A 21251-nucleotide genomic window follows, 5' to 3' on the forward strand; every position below is an offset into this window, starting at 1 on the left:
ACAGAAAACATATGTAAGACTCATCACCTTAAATAAGTGAAGGTGATTAGTCTTATACAAACCAAGGAGCCTAATAAAACCCAAAATTATCTGCAAATATAGCTTTTAATTTTGCCAGATAAACTCTGAGGTCATTAATGTTTTAACCAGTAGAAGTGAAAATTATTGACTCGATATGAAAAAGGGGCCACAAGAACTTCTTTTCGGTATTAACTCTTTTGCATTCAATGAGTGTACTCACTGCAGCCCAATCTCCCAATCAGCCAAGAACCAGGCTGATCTGAGATTCCTCAGATCGCTTAAGTCAGGAAAACCTGGCCTCGGAAGTTTCCTACCAAATCCTCTAACTTTCCTATGTCAACAAAGTTCATGAAAGTTAAAGCTGCGGAGACCCGAGAGGTGGCCAGACTACTGAACTGTGGGAACAGAGTGGGGGGAGGGGGGCTTCCCCATCTCCCTCCCCAACCTAGTAGACAAATACCGCCATCACTGTCAGGTTTTACCTGCAGAAAAGAAAAAAAAAAAAAAAAATCAAAACTGCCAAGACAAAAAACGAAACAGTCTTGGAGACACTCGAACACAGAGAAAGTGAAACAACGTCTGAAGAAAGGGAAGGAGACGTCCTGGAGTTCAAGAATTGCTCTCAGGGAGGGAAACCTTTGTAAAAACTTCAGAAGCAGAATGTCGGGGCAGGGGCCAGCCTCCCTTTTTCAGGACAAACGGGCTGCACCACTGAGTTCTCACAAAGGACTCAAGTCCCCTTTTTCCTCACCTGAGGAACGCAGATAATCAAAGTTGACCTTTAATTAGCAGCGATGGCCAATGCCGTGCAGAACTGGATCGCCACACGTTCTACTTCCCAGACCTGGGGGAAGGAGGGAGAGAGGGAGGGATTTGTACAAACGGACAGATAGGACCCAGTTCCGCCCCACAACCAAAGAAACTTTGGTCTTTGGTTCCGCTACTCCAACTCTGGGCATCATAAAGACATTGGGGTTTCCAAATGTTGCTCCTGGGGGCGTGAAGAGTAAATCTGTCTACAATTGCTAGATTTTAATTAATTTTACTGTCTACCTTTTATAAGGTCTGGTGCAACTTTAAAGTTAATTCTTATCTCTACTCCAGTTTGTGTATATTAGTTACTATATTCTAATTACAAGAACAGTTATACAGAACTTATCTCCTTAGCTCTACTTTTTTTTTTCAAATAAATTCTGGTTATTGTTTTCTTTACTTAATCACAGAAAATACCTTTCTCCTATCTTTCTTTTATGCTCCTTAATGTCTTGCTAAACTAAAAAGCCAGCTGAGATAATAACGCCACTTATTGTAACATTAAAATGCCTTTTCTTTAAACACGCAGTTCCTTAAATATGCACCTCATCATCTGAAATTTTGCTACGTATGAAATTGTAAGGCAAAAATTTAAATATTAATACCTATGATATGGGTAACTTAAATATGAATCAAAAACAAAATTTAAAAACTACTTTTATTTATTCACTGGTGATCAGTGTGGTTTTACTAGAAATTGGTAAAACCTCCATACTTTAAGATTAGATTACAATAGGTTTTTTAATTATATTTATTTTAATGAAAGATACACAGAGAAACTGTTCCAATATAGCTTATAGTGGTGCTGGAAATTGAACCTGGGACATCAGAGCCTCAGGCATGAAAGTCTTTTTGCATAATCCCCCACCCTATCTTATTATCACTTATTATCTTAGTGTCACTTATTCTAAGTATTTCATAGACAAACAAAATTCTTGGTTGACTAATTTGTGCAGCTCAGAAAAACATTTTCCTTATGAATTTTTTTTAAACTTCAGTCTCTTCCTCAGTTAAAAAAAATTAGTAACTACATCTCATGGTATTTTGAGAAGTAAATGCAGTTAAAAAATCTGGAACATCAAATGTAAAATACAACATAGCGCATATTTGAAATACAAGTCTTATCTTTATTACTGAACCCATAGCCTCTCTCTCTCTCTCTCACACACACACACACACACAAACACACAAATTTTCATTAGCTAAAGTATATTAGTCTAGAAATTGGTAGCTTTATTTTATTTTACTTTCTTTTTTTCTTTTTTTTCTACTTTATTTTTTTACATCACTGAGACAAGCTGATTATTTCAAAGAGAAAAACGGAGACAAAGAGAGAAAAATGTCTCAGCATCGAACTGGACCCTGGGTCACACATATGACAAAGCAAGCACAATATCTAAGCAAGCCAAGAATCTTGTTGGCCCAGAAACGAATAGCTTTATGGATGCTCTATCCACTGTTCTGAAACAGTTACATAATATGCATCATATTCAATACCCGGTGTTTGATTTTCGTCAATAGGAAATAAATGGTCCTGGGGCCTGAAAAATAGCTTAATTGGATGGTATGCTGGTTTACCATGGTTCAAGCCAGGCCTCAATCACATTGAAGGAAGCTTCAATGCTGTGGTCTCTTCCTTTCTTTCTCTCTCTCTCTCTCTGGCAGTCTCTAAAAAAAAGTGGGTCGGGTGGGTGGGAGGAGTAAATGTCCACAATATGGAGATTATCTTAAATTATCTCAGAAACACAGCTCTTATTTTCCCAGACTTTTTTTTCTCCTGAACTTGTGCCTTCTAAGTAATAGCTACAATCCTGGGTTTAAAACATTAGTCCCATAATGAACCAAAGCAATAAATTGAAATGAATTTATTTTGTAATTTGAAATTTAAAGGTGGGGAGTCGGAAGGTAGCGCAGCGGGTTAAGCCCACATGGCTTGAAGCTCAAGGATCAGCAAAAGGATCTAGGTTTGAGCCCCAGGCTCCCTTCACAGTTGGTGAAGCAGGTCTGCAGGTGTCTTTCCCTCCTCTCTCCAGTTCCCTCTATCCTATGCAACAAAAAAATAAAATAAAATAAAAACGAAATTTAAAAGTGAAACGTCAAGTTTCACAGTTGGCACTAATAAATGAGTTCTGAGAAATAATACCTGGGGTCTCAAACCCAAAACCTTAGACTAAATAAATTAATTAGGGTGGGGGCACAGTGAATAGTGTTGTATCCTCAAACTTGAGCTCGTGAGTTCCAACCTCAGCAGCACATGTGCCTTAGCGATGTTGCCCCCCAACACCGCTTTCTCATTGATAAGTAAATCTTTAAATAATTACTGGAGAAAACTGAACCCCCCCAATTTGGCCCAAATTAAAGTGACTGGAATGAACACATTCCTGCACTTAAGCCTTGGAGGCCGCACACTCAATAAAAGTGAAATTAAACATCGGTCCGCACCCAGTAGCCTCTCCACCTTGCAGAGAGATTAAGCCAAATTCTGCCCGCTCCCATCTTTTCACTCACTCCCTGAACCCCGAAGCTGGGCCCTGCGCCAGCGAGTCTGGATGAGACCCGATGATCCCAGGTGGTTCCTCCCCACCAGCGGCTGCGGCCTAGCCCCGCCCACCTCGGGCACCGCCTCCGGAAGCAGCCTCACCAGTTGCCAAGGCGACAGGAAAACAGGCCGATTTCTACCTTGCAGAAGGACTGAGTCAGTCGTACGGCCTCAAACTGGAGCGCGCGTGGAAACGTCCGGCGTGGTGACGTATAGGGAGCGGGAGCCAATGAAACGAGGCATTGCGGAAGTTGGCTTGAGTTTGAATCTGGTGTCTGAGTTTGAATCGCGGGGTCGCGGACTTCTAAGTGAAGTGTTGCATTAAGGACTCTTGGATCTTAGGTGAGTGAGTGGCAGGACTAGGTGGGCTTGGTTAGAAATGCAGATACTTGGGTGGGAAGGACAGATGAGAGTTAAGTTCCTGTAGAGAAAATTTAAGGAAGAAGGAACTGGCGAAGCAGCAAGGTTAAGACTACATGATCAGGCTCTTGCCTCTACTAGGCGGGAAGGGCAGGGACAGCCTGTCTTCAATTCTGGGGTAATCGGAAGTTGGAAATTTTTAAAGGGCGTCCTATTTGCATTCCTGTACTGCAGCAGAGCACTTTAACTGCCCGTTATTTTACAGTGAAAGTCTTTCCTAACTTCCACTTCACAGGGTATTGTTTAAGGTATAAAAGTAAATGTAACTATGGACTTAAAAACCGAATGAAGAACTTTGCTTAGTTCACCAGCTTATAGAAACCTTTTATCTGGTCAAGTTCTATTTGTCTAGTAGCACAGGTCAATCACTGATGTACTCGGAACCCCAGACATTGCATCAAGAAGACTTCCCAACACTTCCTGGTGGCTTGTTGGTCATGAGTGAAAGATACTGCTTCACCGAGTGCTCTATGAAAGGACTGGCTGCCAGAGAATCTGTTGTGCAGTCTGTTCTTAGTTACGTCTAGAATGACTACTGTTTACTATATGCTAAAAGATTATTTGCCCAGAATTGAATACTTTTGGTGTGTAGTAGTCTATGACATTAGTTTGTAACAGTTGAGTAAAATCTGTTGGACTTGCTAAAGGTTTTTAGCTGGTAGAGTTCCTTCACCACCTACTTTGTGGGGCTATTGATGAATTTTGGTCCTAACAAAATATAAAAGCTAGAGATTAGCTAGTGTCTGTTTGGATTCAGATAACTAGAGGGAGGCAGAGAGAATTGTTTCAGTAAACGAAGTTCATCTACTTTTGGTGGTAGTGATTAATTTCTCTTACTGAACGAGTAGTTACGTTTTAGCAATAATACAGAAAGTTGTCACTAGTCTTAAAAAATGTTTAACTATCACTTCATGATCAAGATACTTTGCAAATTTTTGTACCACTATTTGGAAGCATTCTGTTATAATTCCAGTACAGTATAGTTGTTAAGAACATGGACATATGCTCTGAACATGAGTCCATAATTTATTCTGATTATGATGAAGCAAAGACTTTGTTAAAATGAAAACAAAAGAACCTGCCTTACATGATTAAGAGTTAAATAAGATGATGGATGTCAAATGTTTTCCATATAATTGCTATTATTGTCAAGTGATAATTGTTATTCGTAATTGTTACACCAGATCAACCTAGTGTAAGAATCTTCAGTAGCATTTGCTGGGACTGGATACTGTGTGATATCAGAAAAGCACAGAAGTAATAAACTTTGTTTTAATTTGCCATTCATTCCATATCAATAGTTCTTATATTAGCCAGGTTTCTGTCAAAAGAAGGAAAAATGCTTAGGTGGCACTAGGGGAAGGTGTATGCTTATATGTAAGTGATTGAATACATGAACTTTAGATCTGCTCCATCTAACTTCAGATCTCTGCTTCAATAATGTAACTGTCGCCTATAAATTAAAACTTAATCTCTCTGTACTACAGTTTCTCTCTCTAAAATGTCAATGATAGGGTAGGGTGGGTGGCAGGTGGCAGGGAGGCTTAGATAGCATAATGGTGATGCAAAGAGACTTTTCATGCTTGATGCTTCAAAGTCCCAGGTTCAGTTCCCCATCACCACCATAAACTAGAGCTAATTAGTGCTCTGGTTTTTTTAAAAAAATGTTAATGATAACATAATATCTAGGTAATTGGGTTGTTGGGATTAAATAATATGTAGGGTTAGAGTAGCTAGCATGTTTATGCAAAGAAACTCTCATGTCCGAGACTCCAATGTCCCAGGTTCAGTTTTCCACCACCATAAGCCAAAGCTGATCAATGCTCTGGTTAGAGGGGAAAAAAAAAAAAGTAAATTGCTTAATATCCTGAAATGGGTATTAAGACTTAGAGCACAAAGTATCCTATAAATATTAAAATAAAAATATTTAAACATTTTATTTACTTATTAATGAGAAAGGAGGAAACAGAGACATCACTCTGGTACATGTGCTGCCATGGGATTGAACTCAGGACCCCAAGCTTTTGAGTCCAAAGCTTTATCCACTGCGCCACTTCCCAGACCACTCCTATAAATATTAAAATTTTTTTTTCAGGTGGTGGAGGGTAGTCCTTTACTAATCTAGCCTAATCTTTTTTCAGCTAAAGATACAGAGACAGAGGCCAACTGAGAGGGAAAGAAACCACAGCAACAACCTTCCTCTGATACCATGGGGTCCAAACTTTAACATGGGTCACAAGTATAGCAAAGCAATGAACTATCCAAGTGAGCTATTTTGGCAGCCCAAGAAGTGGGAGTTTTCTAGTTTTTGTTTTTAAACCAGAGTATGGCTCAGCTCTGGCTTATTGTGGTGCCTGGGACTGAACCTGGGACCTTGATTTTTGAGCATAAAATTCTTTTTGCATAACCATTATAGCCCTTACATTAATGTAAATGTATCATATTGTTAAATGAAAAGTTATATTTAATAATGTTGTCTTTTCTTTGCAATAACAACATCTAGGCTTGTTCCAAATCCTAACAAGTAAAAAGGGACATAAGTAGAAAGTATTTTTTTCATATTACTCCACTATGGGACAATTAGTAATTACAAATTTTGAATTATTTAATATATAAAATATATTATACTTGCACATTATCAAAATAAGCTTTTTTTGTTTGTATTTTATATAGGGGGATCAGTAGCTAGATAATGTTATAAGTTAGAAATATGCCTATTTGGGGCCAGGTGTTGGTGCACCTGACTAAGTAGATGTGTTAATTTCTGCAAGAACCCATGTTCAAGACCCTGGTCCCCACCTGTAGGAGGAAAGCTTCACAAAAGTTAAAGTGATGCTACAGGTATCGCCCTCCACCTCTCCCTCTCCCCCTTAACAATTTGGCTCTGTCCTATCAAATAAACATTTTTGTGTTTTTTTTTTAAGAATATACCTGTCTGATGTAAACTTGTGTTGTTGAAGAGAATTAGATTTTAATACCTAGTTATTATTGCAGAAAAATGACTATATAACTCCCATGAAATTGAATATTACTCTTCTTGAATACTTAACATCTCTTAGTGATTAGCATAAAACATGATCTTTCAATTTAATGATTTTATTTTTTGAATATTTTTTATTTCCCCTTTTGTTGCCCTTGTTTTTTATTGTTGTAGTTATTGTTGTTATTGATGTCGTTGTTGTTATTGATGCCGTCGTTGTTAGGACAGAGAGAGATGGAGAGAGTAAGGGAAAACGGGAGGGAGAGAAAAATACCTGCAGACCTGCTTCCCCACCTGTGAAGTTACTCCTCTGCAGGTGGGGAGCCAGGGCTCCAACCTGGATTCTTACTCTGGTCCTTGCACTTTGCGCCACGTGCGCTTAACCCGCTGTGCTACTGCAGAACTCCCTCAATTTGATGATTTTTAAAAGCAAGAATATTGGTAGAATTACCTTGTCTTGATACCTTGAGGTCTTCATTGTGATTACCAGTTATTGGCAATCACTGTAGTATAAGTTAATATGGTCATCTTCTTAGGGAAACATGTTTTCCTTTACTCTAAATGGACAAATTTTTTTTCTTAATTCTGTCTATTTTTTATAGGTTTTAATGTATTCATTAACCAAATAGTTATATAGTAATGTATTATATAGTAATGTATTATATAGTAATGTATTCATTAACCAAATAGTTATATACCATATTTTCTAGAGATTACAAGTATAAAGATAAAAACATGCATTCCTACTAAGCTGTTATTTTTTTTTTATATTTTTTATTCATAAAATGGAAACACTGACAAGACCATAGGAACGCCATATCTCATTCCCTCCCCTGATAGCTTCCCTATTCTTTAACCCTCTGGGATCATGGACCCAGGATCATTATGGGATATAGATGGTGGAAGGTCTGGCTTCTGTAATTGCTTCCCCACAGAACATGGGCTTTGACAGGGCCATCCAGACTCCCAGCCTGTCTCTCTCTTTCCCTAGTGGGCCATGGTTCTGGGGAAGCAGGGCTCCAGAACACATTGGTGAAGTCGTCTGCCCAGGGAAGTCCTGTTGGCATCTGGTAGCATCTGGAACCTGGTGGCTGAAAAAAAGAGTTAACATACAAAGCCAAACAAATCGTTGACTAATTGTGGACGTAAAGGCTGGAATATTGAAGATGAATATTTGGGGTTTCCATTTTGGAAATAGCTAGTAGGTCTATTTTAGGTATATTCCAAAGGGCCCATGATTTTACTAGTGTTTCCTGAGCCTGACCTCTGATATGCAGGTGTGCCTAAGGTATTGTCTGGGGAGATAATGTCACAGCTGAACAAAGGGTTAGAGAGCTGGATCAGGGAAGAGAGTAACTCCCAAGTATGGGAAAGGTGTATAAATATTGTTAACTATAAGCCCCATCGATTTGATCTGGGGCCCATATTCAGCATAGGAGCCTTTGTAACCTCTGCATCCCTGTAAGTCCAAGCTCGCATTCTGTGGTAATGAGTAAGAACATTCCAAGTTACACCAATTTCAGGACCCATCTTCTTCAAGTGGTAGATAGAGTATGTTATCTAACCCCCTTTCGGAGGATGTTATATTCTCTACCATTGTTGATCCACATTGAGAGCAAGGTCATGTGGGGGCCCACAAGGGGATCCATTATGTTGTTCCTGATGGAGATGACCAGTGACAATGGAGAGAGGTATCTATTTGAGGTCTAGGATCATCACGTCTGTGTGGGAAACTCAGGACTCCCCAAGTAGGGTCCCAAGTGATGGGGGTAACCTGATAGTGACTAAAGAGTCATCATTAAAATATGCCAGTCTCTTGCTCTTATTCAGCTTTTGTAGTCCTTATTTTGATCAGGTTAGCTTTGGAGTGACTGAGGGAAGTAGGTGAGGAGGGTATTTAGGTCTAAGTAGAAACTATTTCATTAGGTACTTTAAGGTGTGTTTTTTTTTTTTAGGTCTTTCTGGTTGGTTGCTTGCTTCATTTATTGATTCACTGAAAACTGCTGTGCACTTTTTAGGCTGTTATTTCTTTTACCATTTTCTAATGTAATAATCATTAAATTTTATAACATAGTCCTGGATAAACAGTTGAAAACTATTCACAATCTCCTTTTTTCTTTTATACTTTTAGATTAGATAAATGCCTTTCTTGTATAATGAATTAATGTTTGAAGTATTTATCCTTAATGTTTTAGTCCCACTAATGAAATCTTAGCAACTTAATCTTTCATTATGTTCCACAGATAATGTTTAGGAGTAAGTATATAAGTGGGTAAAATAGCATAATGGTGATAAATTACTTTCATGCTAGAGGCTCCAAAATCCCAAATTCAGTCTCCTGTATAAACCATAAACTGGGAAGAAAGAAGAGGAGGGGAGGGAAGAGAAGCAAAAAGAAAGGAAAGAAGAAATGAATATGACAAAACTTATATAAAAACTGTAGTATGTTATGGTCATCATAATATGTATAAATAATTTGCACAGATAACAGTTTTAATTTAATTTACCAGTTTAGTTAATGTACACAAGTAATTTGTTTTCTGTATGCTTATTCAGAATTAGCTAGTTTACCATCTCTTTTACTTGGACAGGCTGGAAAAGAAAGAAGGCATTGCATGTTAAAGTAAGAACATCCTCATTAATGCCTGAAAACATCAGTATAATTGAACAGACTAATTTACAGATTTTGATGATTCTGTTCACTTTTATATGATTTTATTAAGAAACTTGTATTAAATTTTTTTAATTTCAAAAGTATATGGTATTTTAAAATTAAGATTGATGTCACAAAATCTGTAACAGGTTATAAAAAATAGAGTTACATTTTTACACTGTATTTCTTGGATAATTTTCCAAATATCTCCTTGAGAAGTTACCTTCCAAACTATGTTCAATAATTCCTTCAAAACCAAATCTAAACTTTATAAGCTTTTGCAGCCAAGATCTTCAAAGTCTGGCCCCATTATTAATGCAATTTTATCTTTTTAATGCAGCCATTGTCCTTCCATTTTTGACCTTTCCAACTATTTTAGGACTAGCAAGGGTAAATTTAAGCATTTCAGATGATATAAATAAAATTATATGTAAAGCATGATAATCTTTTGTGCTGAGTCATATCTCTGCCTGTAACTCATAGTCCCATGAGGTTGTAAATAGATCCAAAAACACATTAATTAACTAAAACAGGTATAAAAGTGATAGATACATATGATATATGTTCCAAGAATATTCAGAGATTCTGGTCTTTGTATATATATTTTTTGTTTAGTTTTTAATATTCTTTTATTTTTAAATTTCTTATTTATAAAAAGGAAACATTGACTAAACCATAGGATAAGAGGGATACAACTTCACACAGTTCCCACCACCAGAACTCTTTATCCCATCCCCTCCCTTGATAGCTTTCCTATTCTTTAACCCTCTGAGAGTATGGACCCAAGGTCGTTGTGGAATGCAGAAGGTGGAAGGTCTGGCTTCTATAATTGCTTTCTGCTGAACATGGGCGTTGACAGGTGAATCTGTACTCCCAGCCTGTAGAGATTCTGATCTTTGTGTATTGGCCCTACTTTCTGTTCCTTTACAGTGCAAATTTAAGAAGCATAAGTGATATCTGATGTTTGTTCTACTTTTGAGCCTTATATTTTTACTCCTGGGATTCTATTTTGGTTCACCAACATTAAAATTAGCAGATAAATTGTGATATGCATATACTGTATCAATGCACACTAATGAAATTGAAGGTATTATTATTATAAATGTGAACTATATTATCATTATAGTTGTAAATGTATTTCATGTGTTTTTTTGTTTATTATTTTTTTTCTAACCAGCGGAGCTCAGCCTGGCTTATCGTGTTGCTAGGGATTGCATTTTGGACATAAGGTGTTTTAGGCATGTGAGTCTGTTGTGCTGTCGCGGGTACTATCTCCCTTGCTCTTTAAATGTATTTCAAATATAATAATGTAGAGCATAAGCAATCACACAAACAGGGCCAAATTAAGTGGCATAGTTGGTTAAGTGCTCACATTACAGTGAGCAAGGACCCAGGTTCAAGCACCTGGTCCCCACTTGCAAGGGAAAGCTTCATGAGTGGTGAAGCAGAGCTGCAGGTGTCTGTCTCTTTTCTGCTGTATCTCCCACACACACACTCAATTTCTTTCTGTCTCTATCCAAAAATAAAAAGAATGAAATAAATTACAGCATAACTTGATATGTGAAATGTTCAGATGCAACAAAACTGAACATTACACTACTTAAGAAAAGTGATACTGGGATAATAATAATTACTCTAAAAGTTCTAGTAGTGACCCTGGCATGGAGTAAAAGATCTTGATTGTCAAAATGCCACGAGTATCATGTGGCATGTATCATGTTCAGGTAATACCCACTTTCTTAAAAATTGAGTGAGGGGGCCGGGTGGTAGAGCAGCGGGTTAAGCACATGTGGCGCAAAGCGCAAGGGCAGGTGTTGGGATCCGGGTTCAAGCCCCCGGTTCCCCACCTGCAGGGGAGTCGCTTCACAAATGGTGAAGCAGGTCTGCAAGTGTCAATCTTTCTCTCCCCCTCTCTGCCTTCCCCTTCTCTCTCGATTTCTCTCTGTCCTACCCAACAACAAATGACATCAACAACAGTAATAACCACAATAAGGCTACAACAACAAGGGCAATAAAAGGGGGAAAAATGACCTCTAGGAATAGTGGATTCATGGTGCAGGCACAGAGCCCCAGCAATAACCCTGGAGGAAAAACAAATTTGAGTGATGGTGGGAATATAGTTTATACAAGCCATATGTCTTTGCTTACCATTGTCTTTTTTTCTCACTTAGAGTATGGATGAACTCACTAAGAGAAGAAAGCTACCCAAAATCTGTATATGGTTAGCAATTCATTGGTTGTCTAGGTCAACCATATATTCTCTGTGTTTATTCCTGTCCATGTTGACTTATTTCTTTCTGTATTGTGAGCTAATGTGCAGTAGGATTTTATCTCTGTCAAAATGAATTTTGTAGTAGTTATGAATTCTTACAGGTAGGGTCTTGGGATTTACCAGCCCAAAATGAAGTTGAGTTACTCTCTTTTTTAAAAACTTCAGATCACTTTGTTGGGGGAATATTGATTTACAAGACTGTTGTTACCTGATAAAAATGGCTCAGGAATTGCAGCTATTTCAGTTCTAGTGACATTTAGCTAAGAGTTGGAAGATTTAATTCATCCACTGTTCCTGGTGGCCAGTTTTTCTTTTTATTGGCTAGGACAGACAGAAATTGAGAGAAAAGGGGGAGGTAAAGAGGGAGAGAGAAAGATAAGACACTTGCAGGTCTACTTCAACAAGCATGACCCCCTGCAGGTGGGGAACCAGGAGCCAAAACCATGGCTGGAACCCGGGTCCTTGCACTTGTACTATGCGTGCTTAACCAGATGTGCCACTGCCTGGCTCCCTGTTTTATTTGTTTTACCAGAGTACTGCTCGGCTGTGGTTTATAGTGGTGCTGGGGATTGAATCTGGGGCCTTTGGGGCCTCAGGCATGGAAGGTTTTTTTTTTTTTTTTTTTCCATAACCATTATGCTATCTTCTAGCCCTGACAAAGTTTTATTTCAGTGTTAGTAGTCAAGGTTACTCATAAAATGAGAGGGCACACTCCTCAGAAAGGAGATGGACTCTGAAGTCCAGGACTGAGTGTGTTTTAAGATGAAAATTTATTAGGAGTTTTGAGATTGCATCATCACCAGGTTGAGCATACAGAAAAGATGTGGTCCCTGGGAGTCATCGGGTGGTAGCACAGCACGTTAAGCCCACGTGGCGCAGAGCACAAGGACCGGTATAAGGATCCTGGTTCAAGTCCCCGGCTCTCCACCTGCAGGGGAGTCGCTTCACAGGCGGTGAAGCAGGTCTGCAGGTGTCTAGCATTCTCTCCCCCTCTCTGTCTTCCCCTCCTCTCTCCATTCCTCTCTGTCCTATCCAACGACGACAACATCAATAATAACCACAACAGTAAAACAACAAGGACAACAAAACAGAATAAATAAATAAATGTAAAAATTTTTTTTAAAAAAAGATGTGCTTCCTGTTTCTCCCCCCAACTTCAACCAAAATAATCAGTGATTTTCCTGTCTACTAGCCTACTGTTTCATATCTCCCTATCATAGGTGTTACCAAACCACATCTTCTACCAATTTGTCTTCCTGTTTCACCATAGGATACTGGGTACCGACCTCTTTCAACTTTTCCTGCTCCTCTCCCCACACCTCATCTTTAGATCTGCTTTAATAGAGCATAGTTAATTAAACTTTAACTTTTCTTTGTTTCTGCTCCCATTATTATGCCAATTTAGGGTACAGCAATGACAACAGGTTTAAAAACTATGTCCTGACTCTCGATTGCCTCTCATAAGAAAAAGAAAAATAAAGACAAATTAATAAATAACAGTAATTAGAGAGCCTGGTCTATTTGTTCATCTAATATAAAAGATCTGCCATGTACCAGGCACTTGTTAGACTCTTAGAATATATCAATGATTTTTTTAATCTTGTTATTAATGAGTTTGTAAATTAATTGGAAGATAACTTTTTTAAAACAGTTTTTATTTTATTTATTGTGATCTTTATTTATTGGATAGAGACAGCCAGAAATCAAGAGGTAGGGGGATGATAGATAAGGAGAGAGATAGACACCTGCAGCCCTGCTTCACCACTCATAAAGCTTCCCCCCTGCAGGTGGGAACCGGGGGCTCAAACCCAGATCCTTGTGCATTGTAATACATGCGCTCAACCACCCCGCCCCCAGATAACAACTTTTTATGCTTTGAGAACATGTCATAATGGTGGTTTTGATTTCTGAGAATGGGGTTAGGCAATTTCATTTTTAATAATGTATTTTATTAATATTATTGTTTTATTTGTTTATTTCACCAGAGTGCTGTTCAACTCTGGTTTATGGTGGTTCAGGGGATTGAATCTTGGACTCCGGGGCCTCAGGCATGAAAAATCTTTTTCTGGAAGAATCATGCTATCTCCTATGCCTTATTGGCAGGTTTAGGAAGAGTGTACTGAAGGGCTATACAGTTAAGCAAAAAATAAAAAGAAGTTAGGGACTTAAAAGAAGTCATACAGATATTAAAGGAGATACTTTGCTGCAGTGAAAAGACACTAGGCGGTGCTTGATACGTTAGCTGAAATGGCATAAACAAATTTGAGAATAGTAAGAAATAAGGTGAAAAATGTAGGCCATTAGAGTAACTTGACTTGTATTCTAAATGAGATACGAAGCCATTGGAAGGCTTTTTTTTTTTTCTACCGAGAAGTAAAAGGGAGTATATCTATGTCTCTGTGTGTATATATTTCCATTAACCATATTAATTGAGTAGAATGAAGTTGACACCTTTACAGTGGATTCAACATACCAGTCATTTTTCATACAGTAAAACTAATAGTAATACTCTATTTCCTTCTCAATTTCAAAGACATATTCAGGCATGCATATGAAAGAATCAAGATAATTAACAATGGCTATCACTGAAGAAGATCTGTGTCACCACATGAAAGTAGTGGTCCGTGTGCGTCCTGAAAACACAAAAGAAAAGGCAACTGGATTCCATAAAGTGGTTCAAGTTGTAGACAATCATATTCTGGTTTTTGATCCCAAGCAAGAAGAACTCAGTTTTTTCCATGGGAAGAGAACTCTAAATCGAGATATTGCAAAAAAGCAAAACAAAGATCTTAAATTTGTATTTGATGCTGTTTTTGATGAAACTTCGAGTCAACTGGAAGTTTTTGAACACACTACTAAACCAATCCTTAATAGTTTTTTGAATGGATATAATTGCACAGGTAATTATTTTTAATTCAGTCTTTTCTATCTAATTTCACTTTACATTAGAAGGAACATTTAGTTGACCCTTGTAAATATAATTAGATTTAAGGTGCATTTTGCTAAAATTTCAATAGAATCTCACAATAAAGGTAAGCCTTTGAAATTTAATTATTATATATAACATCATTTGTGAAACTTTCTCCCAAGAACTTACTATGGTTTCTATATAGAAAGTCATCTTTCCTATTCTCTATGTTATTAAGCCACTTGTTTATAGCAGTGTGGTTGGGGTTAAACCTGGACCTCAGAGCCTCAAACATGAAAGTCTTTTTAGGTAACTGTCAGGCTATCTCCTCAGTGCTTACATTTGTTTTCTTGTGAGAAAGAAAAAAGGGATCAAACTTAGGAACTTATGCAAGAAGTCTACTTCTAGGCCTCTACTTTATAGTCTTTTTTTTTTTTCCTCCAGGATTATTGCTGGGGCTCGGTGCCTGCACTACGAATCCACTGCTCCTGGAGGCCACTTTTTCCCTTTTGTTGCCCTTGTTGCTGTGCTTCTTGTAGTTGTTATTGTTGTCATAGCTGATGTTGTTGGATAGGACAGAGAGTAATGGAGAGAGGAGGGGAAGACAGAGAGGGGAAGAGAAAGACAGACACCTGCACACCTGCTTCATCGCCTGTGAAGAGACTCCTCTGCAGGTGGGGAGCCAGGGGCTCGAACCGGTATCCTTAGCCGGACCCTTGCATTTTGCGCCACTTGCACTTAACCCGTTGCGCTATCGCCTGACCCTACTTTATAGTTTTATTCTGCTGTCTTAAGACTTTTTAGGGGTACTGATTTATATAAAGTAAAAGAAGATAAAAGGATTCACTTTTTAACATTTATTTTTATTTGTTAACTTTATTTTATTTGATAGAACAGAAAGAAATTGAGAGGCAGGGCGAGATAGGGAGAAAGAAACACTTGCAGCACTACTTGACTGCTTGTGAAGCTTTCCCCCTGGAAAATGGAGACCAGGGGCTTGGACCTGGGTCCTTGTGCATGTTAATACATGCATGTTAGCCAGGAGCATCACCACCAGGTCCCAATATGTGTCACTTTAATTTATTCAGTTGGAAAGTAATCTTAGGGGTCAGGCAGTAGATTCTTAAAGTCTGTTAAAATTTACCTCTGTAGAGATTTAATTTATAAGATATAAGTTACGAAAAATTCTCTACCAGTAATAGTATGAGAGTTTACTAGCTTCCAAATAATACTATTTTGGTATTCATATTTATTATTGCCTAAATAATTCATGGACAGCACAGAAAAGTAATGTTGGGACTGGGTGGTGGTCCACCTAGTTAAGAGAGTACCAGGAGCAAGGGCTTGGGTTCGAGCCCCTGTTCCCCACCTTCAGTGGGAACCCTTCACAAGTGGTGAAGCAAGTCTGCAGGTCTCTAGCTTTTTTAGTCTCTCTTGTAATTCTTTATTGCCTTTGTTTATTTATTGGATAGAGACAGCCAGAAATCGAGAGAGAAGGAGCTGAAAGAAAGGTTCTATCTCTCTGTATCCCCTCCCCTCTCCATTTATCTGTCATATCCAATATAATAGAAAAGTATACATTTTTTTGAAAAGGTAATGCTATTGTGGAGTATATGCCATTTATATTAAGCTGAATATTTTCCAAAGGTTACTGAGTATAATAGAGCAGCAGGTGGTATATTATTTTTATATCTAGATAAAATTATCTGTTATATCTAGGTTACATCTCAAATGTAGTAGTTTGGAGAGATCAAAAGTTCCCTCTTAGAATATCTAATAATATTTGATGTTGTGGAATTTGAACTTCCTTAACTAGGATTATGGAGCAATTGAGGTTTAACATTTAGATTCATCTTCATAAAAATAGCCATATGGGTTCTAAGAAATGGATTAATGACTACTGAGACCAGAGCCGGTTGGTGGCGTATCTGGTTCAGTGCACCTGTCATGATAAGCAAGGACTTGGGTTCAAGCCCCTGGTCTCCACCTGCAGGAGGAAAGCTTTGCGAGTGATGAAGCAGAGCTGCAGGTGTTTCTCTGTCTCATGCTTTCTGTCTCCCCCTCACCCCTCGATTTCTGGCTGTCTCTATCCAATAAATAGATAAAGATAATTTAAAAAAGTAAAAAAGAAAAGAATATTGAGACCAAGAGACAGGAAGTCAACACTTGATTGATTAAAATGTGAAAGACTACTGTAGAAGAAATGGAGCAAAGGGGATCTGAGGTGTGAAGAATATGCAAATGATGAATCTATTAAGCAGATAGAGAATGGATTAAGTAGATTTATGCTAACATATCCATCTTTTAAGATTAAGACTATTAATTTTAGACCTTTAGAGTTTAAAGTTACTGTTTAGGGTATTTGATTGAACTATGCACTAGACAGTGGGGATAGCAATGTTGTGTGTCCTAACAAAAAATTCTCGTGCTTTTTTATAAAATTCAGTGCTTGCATATGGAGCCACCGGAGCTGGGAAGACCCACACAATGCTAGGATCCGCTGCTGAACCTGGAGTGATGTACCTAACCATGGTAGAACTTTATAAATCTATGGATGAGATCAAAGAAGAGAAAGTATGCAGTACTGCAGTTTCTTATCTAGAGGTAAGTCAGCAATATCATTCTTTAATCAGGAGTAATGCATTTTTTTTTCTTGAAAGTATGATGGCCCTTTCAAATTGTTCTCTGTCATACAGGAATTCTTTTCATGAAAAATGTAAGATAATTAACATTCCCTAATTATTAAATTTCAATCTCTTTATTAAATATTTTGTGTTGATATGATTTCTTATTTATTTATACCCTTTTGTTGCCTTTGTTGTTTTATTGTTGTAGTTATTATGGTTGTTGTTATTGATATCATTGTTGTTGGATAGGGCAGAGAGTAATGGAGAAAGAAGGGGAGAGAAAGACCCCTAAAGACCTACTTCACCCGCTTGTGAAGTGACTCCCCAGCAGGTGGGGAGCTGGGGGCTTGAACCGATTTCCTTACGCCAGTCCTTGTGCTTTGTGCCATGTGCACTTAACTTACTGTGCTACAGCCCAACTCCCTGTAATTTCTAATTTAAAAGTAGCAAGAACTGTACAAGAACTTCCAGATCCCCTTCACCTAGTATCCCTATTCCATATATGTTAATCTTTTAATACACTTGTATTCTTGTTTCATGTGTATTTCTTTTTTTTTTCCGTAAACTGTTGAACTTACAGCTTTACGAAAACAAGAATTTATCTTAAGTATTTCCTGAGTGATTATCACAGTCATAAACTTTACAGTTATCTACTGTTATCTGTAGACCTTAGGGAGAATTTTCTATTTATTCTTATAATGATCTTAATTGAAAAAGAAAATCTTGAGGTTAATTTATCTCTGTAGTCGCCTTAATCTAGACCTTTTCTCCTTTGTCTGTATTTTATAATACAGTCATGAAGTCCTTAGTCTGGGTTTCTCATTACAAGATTCAAATTATACATTGACAGGGAGCACATCAGAAGTGATGTTGAATTCTTTTTGCATCACTTCAAAAGATGTATGCATAATTAATCCTGTTACTGACTGTGCTAATTTTGATTAGTTTTATTATGTTGGTGTCTGCAGATTTTCTATACTATGAGCATACTATTTTACCTATAATACCTATTAGGTTAATAAATATAGAAAAGAGTATAAATCTCTCTTTGATTCCTCAGACAACTGGTGCCCACTGATGGTTTATGCCTGAGACAATTAAATTTTTGGGTAATTACACTTTTGAAAATTTCACCATTTTTCTATATTCATTCACTCATTTTCTTTGTTTTAGTTTCTTTCTTTTTTTTTTTTTTCCTCCAGGGTTATCACTGGGGCTCAGTGACAGCACTACAAATCTATGCTCTTGACAACCTTTTTTTTTTTTTCCATTTTATTGGATAGAACAGAGGGAAATTGAGAGAGGTAGGGGAGATAAAGAGGAGAGAAAGACACCTACAGACCTGCTTTACCACTTGTGAAGCATCCCCCCTGCAGGTGGGGAGCCAGGGGCTCAAACCCAGATCCCTGTGCGGGTCTTTGTGCTTAGTACTATATGTGCTTAAATTAACTGGGTGTAACACTGTCTGGCTCCCTATTCATTCGTTTTCTACTATTAAGAAGAGCTTTATCTTTCCTGTATTGTATCTCTGTGGATTCTTATGTTATTTAATGAATTATAACATCTTCCTGAAATTATTTATTGGTATATTTTAATTATACCAGATCTGTTTAAAGGAAGTCTTTTTTTTTAGCCTATTGACACATCTTATTCCTTGAGACTTCTTACCCATTTAATAATAATCATTATTAAGCAGATAATAATTACATAGCAAGTACTCTTAACTATGTGTTTAAATGAGGGCTCAGAAATCTTGATTTTTCGCCTATTATTCTGTGACTTCAAAACAAAAAGTTCTAGTAATGCAGCTCTTTTACTTTTACATCTTATACTCTTAACTATGTGTTTAAATGAGGGCTCAGAAATCTTGATTTTTCGCCTATTCTGTGACTTCAAAACAAAAAGTTCTAGTAATGCAGCTCTTTTACTTTTACGTCTTATACTATGGTCCAACTGAGAATTTCCTTTACATTACAGAATTTGATGAAGATTATGCATGTAGCTAATATTTTTCTTGTCATTCTATAGAACTTACAGAGAAAAGTGAACCTAATTTTCTGTAATTCTTTTCTATAGAATAGAATTGCTCTGAACGTAATTAGCAACTAATATTTGTTATTTCTTCCAAATTCCCTTTATAAATGGGATATTAAAGTTTGTTTATTTTTATAGCTTTTTTTAAAATCAGAGCCCAAGTTTTCTCTAGCTTATTTTGGTGTAGATTATTTTTTAAATATTTGTTTCTTCCCTTTTGTTGCACTTGTTTTATTGTTGTAGTTATTATTGTTGTCATCGTTGTTGGATAGGACAGAGAGAGGAGGAGAGAAAGACACCTGTAGACCTCCTTCACCACTTGTGAAGCGACTCCCCTGCAGGTGGGGAGCTGAGGACTCAGGTGTAGATTATTGAACCTGAGACTTCAGTGCCTCATTCTTGACAGTCTTTGCATAGACATTATACTATTTCCCCAGCCCTATTCTCATAATTAAAAAAAAAAAAATTTCTACTTGATTTATTTTATAAATGGTAAGACTATAATCTAATAGTTTCCATTCAGTCTGTAGCCAGAACTACCTAAGGAGCTTTTTAAAATAAGCATGCTGATGGCTGAAGATATAGCTCAGTCGTTCCACCATGCCTCGGCCTCGCGTGAGCTTAATGTGCAGCTTGGCGATACGAGAATCCGGCATGAAGCCCAGCCAGTCTATCTTGGCGTTACTCTCGATCGCACTCTGTCATTTCACAAACATCTCATAAAAACTGCAGCAAAGGTGGGCGCGAGGAATAACATTATTGCAAGACTGGCCAGCTCCTCATGGGGCGCGAGCGCTTCCACACTGCGATCATCATTTCTGGCATTATGCTATTCCACTGCAGAATACTGTGCCCCAGTATGGTTCCGTAGCCCCCATGTCCACTTGGTTGATTCCAAATTATATTCCTCCATGAGGATAATTTCTGGAACCATCCGTTCAACCCCGGTTCCATGGCTGCCAGTTCTTAGCAACATTGCCCCGCCAGATATTCGTCGGGATGCGGCATCATCTAAGTTCATTTCCCACGTCTACGCTAGACCGGACCTGCCAATATACGCAGATATCTTCACCCACCCTGTCCAACGCTTGACGTCTCATCATCCAATCTGGTCCCCTATGCCTACACTGAACTTCTCTGTTCCAGACTCTTGGAAACAGAGTTGGCAATCAGCTGAGGTAAAGAACAAACACCTCATCACAGACCCCTGCAAGCGTCAACCCGGCTTTGACCTAGCACATTATGATTGGGCCCTCCTCAATCGCTATAGAACAGGCCATGGCCAGTGTGCCGCTATGTTCCACCGCTGGGGAGCCAGAGACAACCCAAACTGCCCCTGTGGCTACAGACAGACTATGACCCACATAGTCAACGACTGCCACCTCTCCAGATTCAAAGGAGGTCTCGAAACTTTACATCAGGCTCAACCTGACGCTGTTGACTGGCTACGGAAGAAGGGCAAACGCTAGAAGAAGAAGTGATTCCACACAGGCCTCATATGTGTGGAGACATGGATCTGATTTACAGTACCCAAAATTTTATTGTTTAAAAAAATTTTTTTAAAAAATACATGTGTCAAGATCTTACTCACAGGAAAATTTTATTTAACTGGAGCACCCATGTTTTTAAAGCTCCCAGGCATTTCTGAGACTGACTGTTCTAATTGTCTATTTTGTGTGATCATACTGGGGGCATGGAGAACAATACAAAAATTATTCCATTTTATAAGGGGAAACAAAAAGTGATTTCCTATTTTTCTTTTACTACTTCTAAGTGTTTACTACATTTAAAGTTGGTTTACTCATAATTATGAAAATTAATTATCAGTTGATGTCACTTATCATTTCCTTGGCAAATAGTAAATATAGTATCTTTTTTTAAAAAAAAAATTTATGTATTTATTTTCCCTTTTGTTGCCCTTGTTGTTTTTCATTGTTGTTGTTATTGATGTTGTCGTTGTATAGGACAGAGAGAAATGGGGAGG

General features: G+C 37.9%; 2 protein-coding genes across 5 annotated transcripts in view; one reads left to right on the forward strand and one right to left on the reverse strand.

The window, feature by feature from the left end:
- The window catches only part of METTL15 (methyltransferase 15, mitochondrial 12S rRNA N4-cytidine), a 177717-nt gene extending 174277 nt beyond the window's left edge, over positions 1 to 3440 (reverse strand). The window contains exons 1-2 of one of the 4 annotated variants that reach the window (XM_007533521.3): positions 3343 to 3440; positions 773 to 865 (exon numbers count right to left, since the gene is read on the reverse strand). The gene's annotated coding sequence lies outside the window, so the exon portion shown is untranslated. Of the gene's footprint in view, positions 1 to 772; positions 866 to 2412; positions 2435 to 3057; positions 3255 to 3276 lie in introns of those variants that run through there. The other 3 variants (XM_060176653.1, XM_060176654.1, XM_060176656.1) reach the window with 3 other exon arrangements.
- Positions 3441 to 3618: 178 nt separating this feature from the next.
- The window catches only part of KIF18A (kinesin family member 18A), a 72857-nt gene continuing 55224 nt past the window's right edge, over positions 3619 to 21251 (forward strand). Inside the window, exons 1-3 of the mRNA XM_007533520.2 lie at positions 3619 to 3715; positions 14232 to 14598; positions 17053 to 17210. Of these exons, the coding sequence (XP_007533582.2) occupies positions 14274 to 14598; positions 17053 to 17210 (483 nt within the window). The 5' untranslated portion in view covers positions 3619 to 3715; positions 14232 to 14273. The remainder of the gene's footprint in view (positions 3716 to 14231; positions 14599 to 17052; positions 17211 to 21251) is intronic.

The sequence above is a fragment of the Erinaceus europaeus genome, chromosome 17 (assembly GCF_950295315.1).
Source record: "Erinaceus europaeus chromosome 17, mEriEur2.1, whole genome shotgun sequence".
Lineage (NCBI taxonomy): Eukaryota > Metazoa > Chordata > Mammalia > Eulipotyphla > Erinaceidae > Erinaceus > Erinaceus europaeus.